The sequence below is a fragment of the Leguminivora glycinivorella genome, chromosome 2 (assembly GCF_023078275.1).
Source record: "Leguminivora glycinivorella isolate SPB_JAAS2020 chromosome 2, LegGlyc_1.1, whole genome shotgun sequence".
NCBI classification, from domain to species: Eukaryota; Metazoa; Arthropoda; class Insecta; order Lepidoptera; family Tortricidae; genus Leguminivora; species Leguminivora glycinivorella.
Window position 1 is genome coordinate 24,787,987 of NC_062972.1, and position 14,963 is coordinate 24,802,949.

At 35.4% G+C, this 14,963-nt stretch overlaps 1 protein-coding gene across 1 annotated transcript in view; it reads right to left on the reverse strand.

Annotated features, from left to right (window-relative positions):
* The window catches only part of LOC125241851 (Down syndrome cell adhesion molecule-like protein Dscam2), an 87,593-nt gene that overhangs the window by 39,873 nt on the left and 32,757 nt on the right, over positions 1 to 14,963 (reverse strand). The window contains 10 exon segments of the mRNA XM_048150533.1: positions 1,039 to 1,191; positions 3,847 to 3,981; positions 9,038 to 9,120; positions 9,846 to 9,936; positions 10,326 to 10,478; positions 11,253 to 11,389; positions 12,037 to 12,202; positions 12,729 to 12,877; positions 13,494 to 13,638; positions 14,011 to 14,187. Of these exon segments, the coding sequence (XP_048006490.1) occupies positions 1,039 to 1,191; positions 3,847 to 3,981; positions 9,038 to 9,120; positions 9,846 to 9,936; positions 10,326 to 10,478; positions 11,253 to 11,389; positions 12,037 to 12,202; positions 12,729 to 12,877; positions 13,494 to 13,638; positions 14,011 to 14,187 (1,389 nt within the window).

Below are 14,963 nucleotides of genomic sequence, written 5' to 3' on the forward strand. Positions count from 1 at the left end.
AAGTTTTAGCCTCATTAACTATGTTCTATCATTTCAAAGTACTAAAATTGAAATATTTAAGTAAAGTTATTTCGTGTACTATTCAATTATACAGGGTTTTGATAGTAGCCTGCAATCATTAAACAATCGGAACATATAAATCATACTGATTAACAGTTACTAGGTCCAATCCCAAAATCGCCATGAAAAGTTGACACATGGTAGTCAAAACATGTGAAACAAACAATTTTACTCGATTTTATGGGTTGTACCTACAGTAAATAAAAGTTATGGCATCATTATGACATAAGTAATATTCGCCACATAAATTATCGCAGGTGACTAAATAACACCCTGTATAACTAAAAAAATGTTTTAATGTAACTTTTCATTCTCTGCTCTAATAATTATTTTAATATTATTAAATAACTTTTAAAGATAATGAAACAATAAATTATTACATTAGACAGCAGTTGCCAAGAATCTAGTCAATCCTTTGAACAATGCAAAACTTTGTCAAAGCAATCCTTAGTTGTTGTCAAGGCCGGCTAGCCAAGAGCACAATCTTTGCTATCCATAGCATATCTATCTCTCTCTCTCTCTCTCTCTCTTTTTTTGTCGCTCTTCCTTATTGGCCTGACAAACTCAAAATAATCAAAATTCCAAGAAGAAGAAATCGAAGTGCCAAATCTGACGTTTCGTGTGATTCTCCGATAGAATCGCCAATTATCGAATCGGTACAAGCACCTATTAAAATTATTATCCACGGTAAAGTGGCAAGCACAGTACGAAACCAAACTATTATAAAAGGTATAGTAGTAATAAAACAAGTTTATTGATGATAGTTGTTCAAACTTGGTTCAAACCAAGACTTGATAAAATTGCCCTGCGATTTTATCCATTGATTTTAAAATCATGCTACTTTACCTACAGTTAATGCGAGTCGAATAAATCCCTACAAGTTGCATATCTTTCTCCACGACATCTGTGTTCTCCACGAAGCTCGGAGCGACAAAATACATACAACTATTTGCTACAACCTTACGAGTACTAACTTACCATCCTGTAATGTGGCACAAACAATTGGGAAAGAGAACGGGCCGAGTCCGTAGTTTGAGAAGCCAGCTACTTTGATCGTGTAGTTGGTGAACTTGGCAAGGCCTTGGAGCCTAAGTTCCGTGACTAGAGTTGTCGCGTTGTGCCATTGTCGACCTGTGAAGAAATAAATACATTACAAGTGCGCAAATAAGAAATCTAAACAACAATAAATTAAACTAGGAAGAGAGTTGCAAATTACCTATTCGCACCATGTGTCATACAACTTTTTACACTACACAATACACATGGCCATTTTGACGACCCTACCTGCTGAGCCGCGGTCTTGGGTTCGAATCCCAGTAAGGGCATTTATTTGTGTGATGAGCACAGATATTTTTCCTGTCATGGATGTTTACTGTGTATATAAGTATGTATTTAAATATTTAAGCACCCATAGCACAAGCATCACAAGAACTTTGTTCGGGGCTAAGTTGATCTGTGTAAGGTATCCCCTATATTTATATATTCAAATAATTTACATCATTGCGTAATACGCTAATTATCGCACTAACATGACTACAAGTACATACTGTGGTAATATGTGTCAAATGGTATCCTTATAGTAACTTCCAAATAAATAATTCAACAATGTTTTCCAATGTTGAACTACGTTCTGAGAAAGGTATTGAAATCCTGTTAAAATTTATGACACCTTTGCATTTTTTGGTATAATCCTAAAAGCTAAGCTGAAAGCTTTTAGCACGACCTACATATCCACTTAGCGAAGGCTAACTTCGGAAAACTATAAAATTGCTTGTGATGTATGCAAAACTAGTAGATTACGTCACTAGAGAGCAAAATGGTATTATTTATATTTGCAAGGGCTCACATTGAATTCTAAAAGATTAATTAATGAAATCCTGCTCGTAGCGAGGGATTCTAAAATAGAGCTCGAAATATAGTAAGAGAAACCTATTTAAGTATTTGTATATTTATTATGTATCGTTGTTTGAGTACCCACAACGCAAGTTTTCTTGATAATACCGTGGGACTCAGTCCATCTGTGTAAGAATCTCATTATATTATTTATTTAAAACTTCATATACTTATCATACATACTTACTTTCCCGGAATTTTTAATGGCACCAATTCAATACTGTTCCTTTGTAAACGCTGCTCAGTGAAATTTTCGTAGAAATTTTGTTTGAAAATGAAAATGAAAATGAAAATGAAATATTTATTTTTCAAGTAGGCATATTACAATGCGCATATGAACGTCAAATAAAGCTACGCCGGCTCTAACCCTACGCCTCAGCCTCGAGAAGATTTCAGTCCCCCTCAGTTGGGAGGGGGGTATCCACTATGGGACCGGCAAGAAACTCGGCGGGCAACTTCTTTTCAAAACATTACATCTTATAATTAACATGCATTAAATAACAACATACAATTTAACATGCAAAAGTATTCATCAAAGAATATGAACAGACTAGGTACTCTATGGAAATCAATTTCAATAAATTATATTATTGCTTAATAATACGTCGTTCTTCTTCAGAGAAAACATATCAAATTGTCATAGAAGAAAAAGATAATATGAATCTCAATATCATTAAATATGTAATTTACCTACACAACATAAAATATAAAATATTTGATGTGCTTTCTTATCTGAACTGTGTCCTCTATACATAATACAATTATTTTAATTGCTATTCGTTTTTTGTAGTTTCTGGTTCGGGCCATGCATGTTTGTCTGTCAAATAGTCCTCGACTCTGTAATAAGCCTTTAACATCAATGATTTTTTTAAGTAGTTCTTAAGAGCTGGGAGGGGTAATCTCAAAGCAGTGTCAGGTAACTTATTATAAAAATGAATGCATTGCCCAACAAATGACTTCTGTACTTTACGGACACGAAACTTCTTTATGGCAAGCTTATTTTTGTTTCTAGTGTTATAATTATGGATATCAGAATTCTTAGTGAAACAGTCTAAATTCTTAACAACATAAATTATACTATCATAAATGTATTGGGAAGCTACAGTTAAGATATTAATTTCTTTGAAGAGTTCTCTTACTGATTACGTACAGATTACGTGATGATTACGTGACAGGATTACGTACTTCCAGAAACATAATAATATAAAATATAACCCTAGCCTTAGCTATTTAAAAAGTTATAGTTTTTTATTTATATGTTTTTGCACTACCCTAACAGCAGGGTCTCATGTTGTGTTGTGCCTTGCCTTTTATATCTGTCACCTGTTAAATCTTGTACCAACATGGAAAAAATAAAGAATTGAATTGAAAAAAAAAACATTGTTGGTGGGTAGAGAGGTAGAGACGACTGAACATTTTTTTTCTCAAACATATAATACTAATGTTGCTATTGCATGCAATTATTATAAACAGCATTATTAGAGATTTCTGTACAGATGTAGTGCGAAAAAGGTTTCCTTCGTATTTTTCCGGAAACGTTCGTATTTGTCATGCTAGTTCAGTCAATGTCAGTCCCCTTAGCCAAGTGGCATTTCTGCGAAACAAAACGCAATCGAAACGCCGCAAAAATGTAGTCTGGCTCTGTCGCGCAAAATACGCAAGAGCGATAGAGATAGATAGCTAGGAAAGAGATATTATCGTGAGCGATTATGCATTCGGCTACGTACACAGTACATATTGTACTGAGACTGACTTGAAATAGCATGACACGTAGCATCAAACGTACGAACGTTTCCATAACAAATTAACAACACTACGTTTGTAGGTAGGTATTATTATAATTGTCATCTTGGCTAAGTCTTCTTGTTTATAAAAATGCAAATAAATCCTAACCTTGTGCTGCATATAACACTGTGTAACCGATCAGTGCTCCAGCCTGTTTGTGCGGTGGAATAGGCTGCCAGCTCACTCGGAGGGCTGATGACGTCATACCACCACATTCCACTGACGACGGACCTTCCTCGGGTGCTATAAGGGAAAGAAATATGTTGAAGTAATGAACTATGAATAACTTAATAGTACTTGAAAAACAGGTCCATAAAGAAAGTGTCGGTTAGGATAACAGACCACAGACGACCACAACACTGGTTTTTCATCCAAAGATTAAGTGAGGCGGTGTAAACGATTACTACTTATCTTGAAATAAAACTATGGAAACGGATTATATCGCGTATAATGAATTTACAATTCATCCCGACGTTTCTAACACTTTACAGCATTCGTGGTCAACGGGTGACTGAGGAAAAATTACAATGTGCCGTTGACCACGAATGCTGTAAAGTGTTCGAAACATCGGGATGAATTGTAAATTCATTATACGCGATATAATCCGTTTCCATAGTTTTATTTCATAAGTAACTATCGCGGTAACTGAAGACAATATGATTACCTATCTGATTTAGTTTATGCTTGAATATTTGTTAAATGAATATAATATATTTTAAGCAGGTATTTGTAAAATAAATAATTATAATAAAATAAAATAAAAACATACATTTAGCAATTTATCAGCTTCAAGTTGAATTCTACTAGTAATTCCAGAATAACGGTTTAAGTGGTAAAACCGCAGCTATGGACCACAAAGTCAAACCGCGTTTGGACTACGTAATCTTCTTTACGATGACCTATATCTACTAGTTCTACTATAGTCACACCAAGCTAAGTTCGCAGCGATTTTGAAAGTTATTATTAAATCACCAAACAGTTACATATTAGTATTGTGAGAGTAAACCAAATGTATAGTCAACCAATTGGAACCCTAGACCACTCTACAACCATGTCAAAATGACAAGTAGTAAGAGATTTCTTACAACCTGATTTATAACGTAACTATGACATAGTTCTACAGTGGCCTAGGGTTCCAATTGGTTGACTGTACCTCTATTCCTCATTTATTAATTACTAGCTTTTCCCCGCCGCTTCCCTCGTGTTAAATTCGAAAGTTGTGGAATGCTCCATAGTCCATACACTTTATGCTCCCATTTTAGGAAAGTGGTGGGTTAAAAGATACATCCCTAAATTTTCCACTACTAAGGTCAATGGGACCCGTAGCGACATCTACCGTAAGAGTGTTAAACTTCTTAAACGGCAACCAATAATCCAGAGGCCGTGAGTTCAAGTCTCACCCAAGGCAGACATTTTCCACTTTTAAATTTATTCTAAGCCTAACGGCATCGATTGCAGACGTTTCTGCTAATCAGAAGTTAAAAGATACATCCCTTAAACTATCTTCACTTAAAAAATCACAATTTGTCGCTACGTTTTGCCGTGAAAGACGGACAAACAAACAGACACACACACTTCCCATTTATAATATTAGTTAGTAAAATTAGTAATTAGTAAGTATAAAACTCGTGTTTCAACGCAAATTTCGATAAGCGTAGTATTAACCGACTTCATAAAACCCTCATAATTTCGTTTTAGCGAATAACGAAGAAATTAACATAGAGATTGGAAAGTTTGCAAGAAATAAAACAAAAGTCATTTCATTACACGAGTACAAAGTTCCTAACTAGGCCGTTAACTTAAATGATTTAAATGTCTAAAACAACAGCCTCGGAGGCATGTTTACTTTTTGTTCGCAACAATAGCCTAGATTTATCGTTCTTGGAACTTCTCAGAAATTTACAACAAACTTAACGTACTCGCAACAAAAATAAAGGGAATTTTAAATTATATTTTCAGCTTTTACCAGCGTTAATTATTCTCAGCAGCCGATTCGGGTGTTTAATACTTCAACGCAACTTTTATTAAAAGGGACCTTTAAAAAAGAATTAATTTAAATTTAATTTTTTTACTCCCGAACTGTTATTCGTCATTTACAGGATCGTGCATAGATTTTTAAAACCCTACATAAAAGTCTATTCTCAAAAAGCGTCCGCCGGCTTTCCACGCATGCGCGAAATAGGTATCGAAAAAACTGAAAACGCATTGTTGGCTCTGTAACCATGGCAACGCATTGTTATAACGATACCGCGCGTGCGCGGGAAAGCTTTGGGCAGCTGAGCTGACAGTGCAAACCTTTGCGTCAAAATACAGGAAACAGTGTGAATTTCACGAAAGCTGTTCAAGAAAACTATTAAAAACTAAGTGCATGGTCGTAGAAAAAGTATTGTATGCAACGATGTTTAACTGAGTCAAAAAATACTCGTGGCGTCTTAACAACAATTTTCGGCTTCGCCGCAAATTGTTACCCACGCCACTCGTCTTTTTTGACCTCCTTTAAATGCCTGTTGCATACTATAAATGGCAATGGGTTCCGAATAGGCTTTTGTAATAAATACGTCATTCATTCTTCAATTTTGCTGAGCATGTAATTGTTTTTTGATATTGTTTAAGAAAAAAGTATAAATAGGTAGTGACATTGATAAACAAAAATATGTAATAGTACATTACGATACAAGTGCGTAAAAAAGGAAGTTCGTAACGAGTGGCGATAAATTAAAACACGACCGAAGGGAGTGTTTTAAATCGACACGAGTTACGAATTTCCTTTTTGCACGTGTATCGTACGACGTTTTTCAGTACAGATGGCCATCCGAAGTTTTGACCTGACATATAATGATTATAATGAACCACTTCTCGCACTAGTGCGTATAAAAAACACCATCTGTACTGAAAAGGTATATTAAACAAAATGTTATTTCGACCGAATCCCGCTCCAAAAAACGGGCAAGGTGAGAAGCAATTATAAAAGCAATAAGAAACTTTTGGGCGGTAATTTTAATGACGACAATAAAGCTTTACGAGGGGAGTTCACAAAGGCTTTGTTAATTCACCCATAACAATTGTTACGTATTCGAATTGTTACATATTACGATTGTTACAAAGTTTCACGGAACAATCGAGTCTCGGATTATACTGGCATTAAACAAGACCACAATGTGGTTATGGGTGACCGTCCAAATGCTTTGGTAAATTTGATAATATTGTTTCAACAGCGACGCTATTGGAAACGTCGATTTTGATAGCTACCAAAATTATATCGAACTAGCGTCGAAGTATAGTCAAAAGTCCCCGTTCGTTGCTTTTTAAAAGAATGAGACTTATTAAATAAGTCACTGCGCGTGCAAATTTCGCTATGTGCTTTTAACCTACTTTACAGGAGACAAAAAAAACTGTTTATTTCGGCAATTATTGAACATAAATAAATCAATATTATATTATTAATCATGTACCTACTGATGTTTGGTGACGTAACACGATTTATTTTCCAAATTTCATAGTTTAGGTCAACCGGAAGTACCCTATTAATTTTGACTTCCTTCAGAGTGTAGTTTTTTTTTTTTTCAACTTAATTAAACTATGTTGTATTTACTTAGAAATAAGGTTTTTTTACAGTTTCAAGGAACGGTACAGTACACTTGAGTATAAATAGGGTTTTTCCGAAATAAAGAATATTGACAAATAGATAAACGGATTGACAAGAAAGTACATAATTGTACATAATTGTAAGTAATTAATTTAATTTTTGGGTTTCCATTTTTCCCTTTTGATCCGAAAAAGATAAAAAAATCTTTGTCATTCAAAATTTTTTGTGATTTGTCAAGTCAGTTTTTTCAATTTTTAAACGTTTTATTTTCATTAATTTATTTTAAAATGTTTCCAGAAAGGATAGATAGATCTTATCACACAAAATTTCATACAAAACGATGTCTTACCACTTCAAGGCATTGTCAAATCAATTTCTGTTTTTTTTTTGAGTTACTTAGCATAACTTTATTTTATTTAGATAGTTTGTAATATACGTTTACACACACTGAACCCCACACGAAATTTATCAGTATACTAAACACTAATAAATTTCTGACAGTTAATCTTAAAAATCAATTTGAAATGATTTATTTTTAACAAATATTAAAAAAATAACTATTAGGTCAGAGAGAGTACTTTCAGACATAGTCTCAATAAATAGGGAAACTACACTCTCTGTCTCATTTATAGAGGTTATTACTTGACTACAAACCCACCTACCATACACCATTTAAACAAGTTTTAAGAGAGTAGGCTAGATTTTTATGAGAAAAGCCTGCTATGTGACGCAAAACACACGATCTGTAAACATTCACGATTTCTACAAATAGTACAAAATTATCGCTATGTATGAGATTGTACAAATCGGGCACAAACATCTAACACATCTTTTTATACAATATTTCCGAAAATATAGCTATGTGTCATAATCCACATAGCAGGCGCAATTCCAAAAATGCTGTTATAAGAAGATAATGTAGTTATGTGATTTATTGTAGTTAGCGATTATAGGAAGAACATTCAATGTATGGGCATCACATACCTACTTTTGATAAAACCTGTAATACTGAAATGAGCTCGACGCTGTTTTTGGAGCATATATGTATTTAGAAATAAGGTTGAAAATGGCATTGAAAACGAAAAATCGTTAAAAATCACATAGCGAATTTTGCACGCGCAGCGACGTTGTTTTGTATCTTTAAAAAATAATTTTCAAAGCTCCGTTTTGCTTGCTCGGAAGCAACACTAATATAAATAACAAAAAAAATTGTTAAATGGTTTTAAAAATTTGCCGTTTCATAAGAATAGATGACTTTCAGTAGTGTAAATAAATTTAGATACAAAAGCATCAGATATGTTACCATCCATATTATACTATACATATTATACTTACATTTCATACAGAATGTTTTTAAAAGAAATAAGGTACAGCGGCGCAAATCTCGACTGGGGGGCAAATGTAACTGGTCCATTTTTTCCATGTTTTACAATGTTTGCATTATTAAATAAAGTACCCACCGGTTATATAGTAGGCGTTTTCAGTGGACACATAAAGATTTCAACATCTTAGTGTAATAAATGGAAAAAACGGATTAGTTACAATTGCCCCCCAGTCGAGATTTGCCCCGCTGTACCTTATCACGATTGCTGACCGAAATTTATTTTGGTTTTCCAAAATACGAAAGTCACTGAATTTCTAGTGATATTTTACGTTTTAATAAGTCGTACACGTTCAAACTTGTAATAACAGATAATATTTGCTTTAACTCACCACCTTCCCTGGTATCTTGAAATAAAGGAATTGAGAATGGCCCAGTTCCAGCACTATTAAAGGCTGCCACTGACACAGCATACCTAGGAGAAGAAAAACTTCTAAGAATTTCTAAAGTCAAAACGAGTCAGTGTCATACAGAATTATGTCTGGCCTTCGCATTTGGTCTGTTTTACACCATGATTACTTGATTAGTAGGTATGCATTAGGAGTCCACACATTTACCACTAATCGCGAATACGGACTCGCAAAGACCTACCTGTGACAGGGAATAAAAAAGCCAGTAGTTACACGTACCGCCATATGGCACAGGTATCTAACTTTATTGGTCTTGTGAGTATAATACAGGAAGCATTTGAAACAAGAATTGCATTAAAAAAAAAACGGAAAATTTTCGAATCAATTGTAGAATAAAGCAACATAAACCGTTAAAAAAACAATATACAATAACAAATGTGTACGGTGTTAGCTAAAGGCACATCTCGGACACTGGCGATCAAATATATGAAAGAGGCGCGTTCCTAGCTCACATTCTAAGCTCGTGTAGCTGAACGCGTACCATGCTTGTATGAGTGAGATATGACAGGTCAACAGTTCGCGTTTTTGACAGGCGGTAACTGTGAGGTAACCGAGAGGGGGTGGGTGGCACTTTCAGCGAGGAGCGGGAGTGGCCATACTGTACGATAGTACTCTTTATTATACTGTGCTAAAGGAATGTCCCAGCGGGCGATTTCAATCGCCAGCAAAGTTATTGTATATCGAAGTCTAGAAAGCTGATATTGGAACCAGATTATATGAAAAGTTTTACCTGACTCCTTTCAATAGTCCTGTTATTGTGTTTTCTTGTTTCGAGTAGAGTGAAGCTGTTTTGATGATCTTATCACTTGGCTCTTGATTTTTATTTTGTGCTTGGTGAAAAATTGAAAATATCGTCAATTATTTTTCATCTGTCAATGATTGTAGTGAAAATGCATTGAGCGTTTTAACCAAATACGAGATTTTTTCAAAATATGTAATTTGATCATTGACTTATTTTTATATGATAACTTTTTACCGCATGAATTAATTCATTGTTCTCAATAGAGTTCAACATCACATCGGCCATAAATGGCTTCGTATGCAATAAAGGGTTAAAAGCCGAAAAGTTATTCTCGTGTTCTATAATATTTTGTTGTTAAAACAACAAGAAACACAAGGCAGTAGTACTGGTTCAATTTATCGGTTATAATTTTTAATAATGACATAAAATCTTCAGACATATTTGCTTCGTTCATAAAATAATTTGTACCTTTAATTCCACTCAATTGTGGCACCGCCCTAAGTCGGTAACCAAGAATAAGTCCATTATGTGCGTCGGCTGGCGGTGGGAGCCACCTTACTCTGATCTCCCCTGGAGACTCCGTCTGTTCCAGCTGAACTGCTAACGGAGGGGAAGTTGGGGCTGCAAAGAAAATAGTTTTAAATGAACTGAACGCATTCCTAGAATTTAAAATACCAGAATAAATAATAAATAAATAAATATTAAAGGACATTCTTACACAGATTGACTGAGGCCCACGGTAAGCTCAAGAAGGCTTGTGTTGTGGGTACTCAGACAACGATATATATAATATACAAATACTTATATACATAGAAAACATCCATGACTCAGGAACAAATATCTGTGCTCATCACACAAATAAATGCCCTTACCGGGATTCGAACCCGGGACCGCGGCGCAGCAGGCAGGGTCACTACCGACTGCGCCAGACCGAATAGCATGAGTTGTTCTCGCTCGCAACTCTATACATCATTGTGCTTACCATGAGGTCAACTTTCCTCAACAAGTAAGGAGAACGTAACGGAAAATATATGGACAATATTCGCTATCGGCAGACATTTTCCGAAATAATCTATCTATAATATCTAGTAAAATACTCTGACTTATATTTGAAGATGGATGGACATCAAATTTGTGTGGACAGCACGCTTCGTTCGCTATCTACATAACTTTGATACCCGCCTTTTGTGACCTGTGACCATGATGCATGTAACTTCGTCGACAAAGACCGAAACGGTAATCAGGGTCTATGTCCCGGTCTATATAAGTCTAGTAAATCTAACCATGAATCATTTAAAACTCTTAACAGTCTTTGAACTTCTGGCAAGTAACACAAGCAGACCTGGACAACAGAAAGCGGCTCATGACAGCCGATTAGTACAAAATTTGCATCACCTTCTTCAGTAGTAGTAAGCCGGACTGGCGTTGAAAAGAGACTCAAATCAGCCTGGTTTCCCCCAGCTACTCTCGCCGTGTATCCCGTCGATGGCTGAAGGTCCTCGATTTCCACCACATGGCGAATTTCATCTGTTCTAATATCAGAAAAACATTAACTTTGTGTGCATGGCGAAATAATTGAAATGTTTCGCGTTCATTTCGTTCACAAGTTGAAACTGAAGCACTGATTAAAATCCTTTCCCGGAAATGCCGAAATGAAATATAGAGAGGAAAATATTATACAGCGACTAGATTTTATATTGAAATATTAAAGAATTTATAATTGTGGAAAGCTTAATTAAATTCTTGAAATAGAAACAATGTATCTCGGTATACAATAATTATGTTTTGTACAATCGCGTTAATTTTTAACTACGTTACACACTTTATGAGAACAAAAATATCAGAATATCTATGGCTCTTATAAATCATGAGTTTGTAAGTGAAATTCGTTTAGCTCTGATGTGAGCGATTGTGCCGTTACCTATGTGTCCAGGGTAAATAGCCGAATGGCACAAACGCTCCCAAAACGCTCACACAACGAAACGCTCGTAGATATCTATCTCTATCGCTCTTGCGTATTAGCGTGACAGAGCCAGACTACCTTTCGCGGCGTTTCGTTTTCGTTTCGCGTCCCAGAAATGCCATTCGGCTACGGCACCAGATGTTTTCTTCCCGTGTATAGTTGGAACTGAACACGACTGTGTAATCGCATGGTGAAAAATATATTTATAATAAATACCTGGAGACATTGATCGCCCTTGCAGTACTCCATGACAGTCTTTGGCTGTTAGTGATCTGCACTGTATAATACTGGGCGAGAGATCGGGCCATGTCGCGCCACGATAGTTTCACTGATCGGCTTTTTATAGAATCTACAGACAAGTCCGTTGGGGGCGATGGCGGTTCTAAAAGACAATCAGTTGAAATGAAAGTGAAAACAAAAATATTACTTAGCTAATTCGCGACATGGTAATTTGCTAGTTAATCAATGTGAACATCATATTTTTTAATGCAGATAGTGTAAAAAATAAATAACAACGAATATTCGTACTGTAATAATCAAGCCTCTGTGTGTTAAAATTTTTAACAAAGTTTAAACAGAGGGACTAAACGAATATCAATATTTGAGTTTCAATATTTACACTAATTCGAAAACTCATATAAATTAAATCGAGGGAATGAATTCCATATTTATAATTTTTTTTATTCAATAATTATCAATATTCTGAATTAATACAGGTAGTGGTAACTTTGATTAAGCTTCAAACGGGTAACTCAAATAAGAGCATCAAATGAAGCTATCGTCAACTGTTTATAACATTGCATAATAAGAGAACATTCTCAATGGCAAACTTGTATGAAAATTAAAGGTGTAGAACATTCTCGAATCATAAACCCAGATGTATGCTCATCTATGTGAGAATTACTTACCCAAAATATTGAGGTAGACGCTGTAAACATCAGCTCCGAAGGGGTTCCCAGCCCTACACTGATATAAGGCGGCGTCGCTCGTTTCTGTCTGCAGAAGTTCCAACACACTGGTTATGCCTTCATCTGTTTTTGCTTCGGATATTTTTACCCTGAAATATTGACAAGTATGAAATACCTATACATAAAGTCTTATTCTAATTAAGGTACCTACAGGGGGACAATTTCGACTGACGGGTAATTAATTCAACTGATTGAAATAGTATATTACTATGTAAACTAAGCACTGCTTATTGATTTAAACTAACACGATCTTCACTCATATTATTAAACAAGAGTTAGTAGCATAGCTAGTGCGAGCATTAGAGTGGCAACCCGTAAAAGTAGCGTAAAAGTGACTGATGACAATCAAGTGCGGGTAGTTCGAAAAACTCGTACAGCTAGAAGATGTTGGTACAACTCCCAGCCAGTCTACCCGTGACCCGTGACCACGGACGTAATGTCATGTCCGAAACGTCGGGTTAAATATAAACGTAAGTTTTACGCGATTAAGTCCCGTTTTAATTTAATAATATAAGCACTGCTTTCATACATAATATAAGTAAATTAAAAAATATTTCGAATTGTCCAGTTGAAAAACTTCCCTGTTCCATTGAAATGAATCGCACATCACAATTTCGGGCGGAAATTCGACATAGTCAAGTAAAATACTTCATTGCGCCCTTGTGCGGTAATTTAGCGCCGTATATTATGTACTGTAAATTATACCTTTGTGTCAATGGGTTGATTGGCTTCTCATTCCGAGTCCACATGATCCTTATAGGATCGTCACCTTTTGCTTGGCATTCTATAGTGACTTGCTGCCCCAACTTGGCTGTCATATTCCTTAGAATGGTATCAAAAGTGACGGGTTCTGTAGGAAAAACATATAGGTATTAAGTACGAGTGACTTCTTTGTCTGCTTTACACGTGACCATAGATATCGTATAATGTAGCCATTAAATAAAAATGTTATTTCAAAGTGTATTTATTTGTGTTATTGGTTGGGCATCAAAATACATCATAAACAAAGATAGACCCAATGCAGAGTTTTGTATTATTTTTAAATATTGTTTTCTTAAGTAAAAATAAAACTTCCGTGAGACTCAAGCATATTTAAAAATATTTTAAGCGGGTTTAAAAAAACTCCTCGAAAATGGAGCGAAACATGACAAGCGTTATATCGACGTGAGTAACCCGCTTAAAATATTTTTAAATAGACAAAAATACATAATTAAAAACTTACTGTTAACAGATATCCATATAGTCTTGCTAAGCGCCTCCCCCACTCCGTTTTCAACATGGCAAGTGTACAGTCCAGCGTCAGATAGCGCCACGGTGTCAAATATCAGGGAGCCGTTCGATAAACTCAACACGCCACCGCCGGCCACTTCGAGCACTGGACGCCATGTCTCGGAAACAACTGAATGGAAATTATTAATGGTTACTTACTTATATTAACATATAGGTTCTTAAATTAAATAGCTAACCAAACGATGTGAGTAGACACGTGAAGATGCAACAGGAGGAATCATTTTTCCTTTCAAACTCTCTTGACGGTTTCCTCCCTGGTTTTAAAAGCTGGAGCAATGTTTTTCAAGACAGGTTACTAATATTCAGAGACAGAGGCTTCAAAACTGTTATCAAACTAAATTGTCCGACACTGATAAGGTAGGTATTTCATCATAATTCAGATTTTCAAATTTTGTCGCGATGTTTTGGAGGAGAAGATGTCGAGAGCGGCGCCTCGATTTATAAGATTTTTAGCAAAATCTTTAACCTAAGTTTATCGCACATTTGTTTTTCTAGAGATCTAGTGAGTAACACGAGTATATTTAACAATAAACTCCAAAATAAAAAGAGGAACTGTTTTCTGTTTCAATATTTCCGATCTTGTTGCGTCTTAACCCTATGTCGAAAGATGGTGCGCAGTCAATGTAACATGACTACTAATACTTTGAATGGCAGTCAATGTATCATGGCCATTCTGGCTTTACGCCGCAGTAAGTACTCAAGGAAATATCTCAAATAAACTTGAACGCCAGTTTCACGCAATCGCGTCTTAAAGTACCTAACCACATTTTCCGGTTCATAAATAAATTACCAACACTCATTGATCACACGTCAGACATCATTATAACGAACTAAAATTGTGTTGAGTCCTGTTCCAGTTCAATGAATTTTATTTGCTCGCTGATG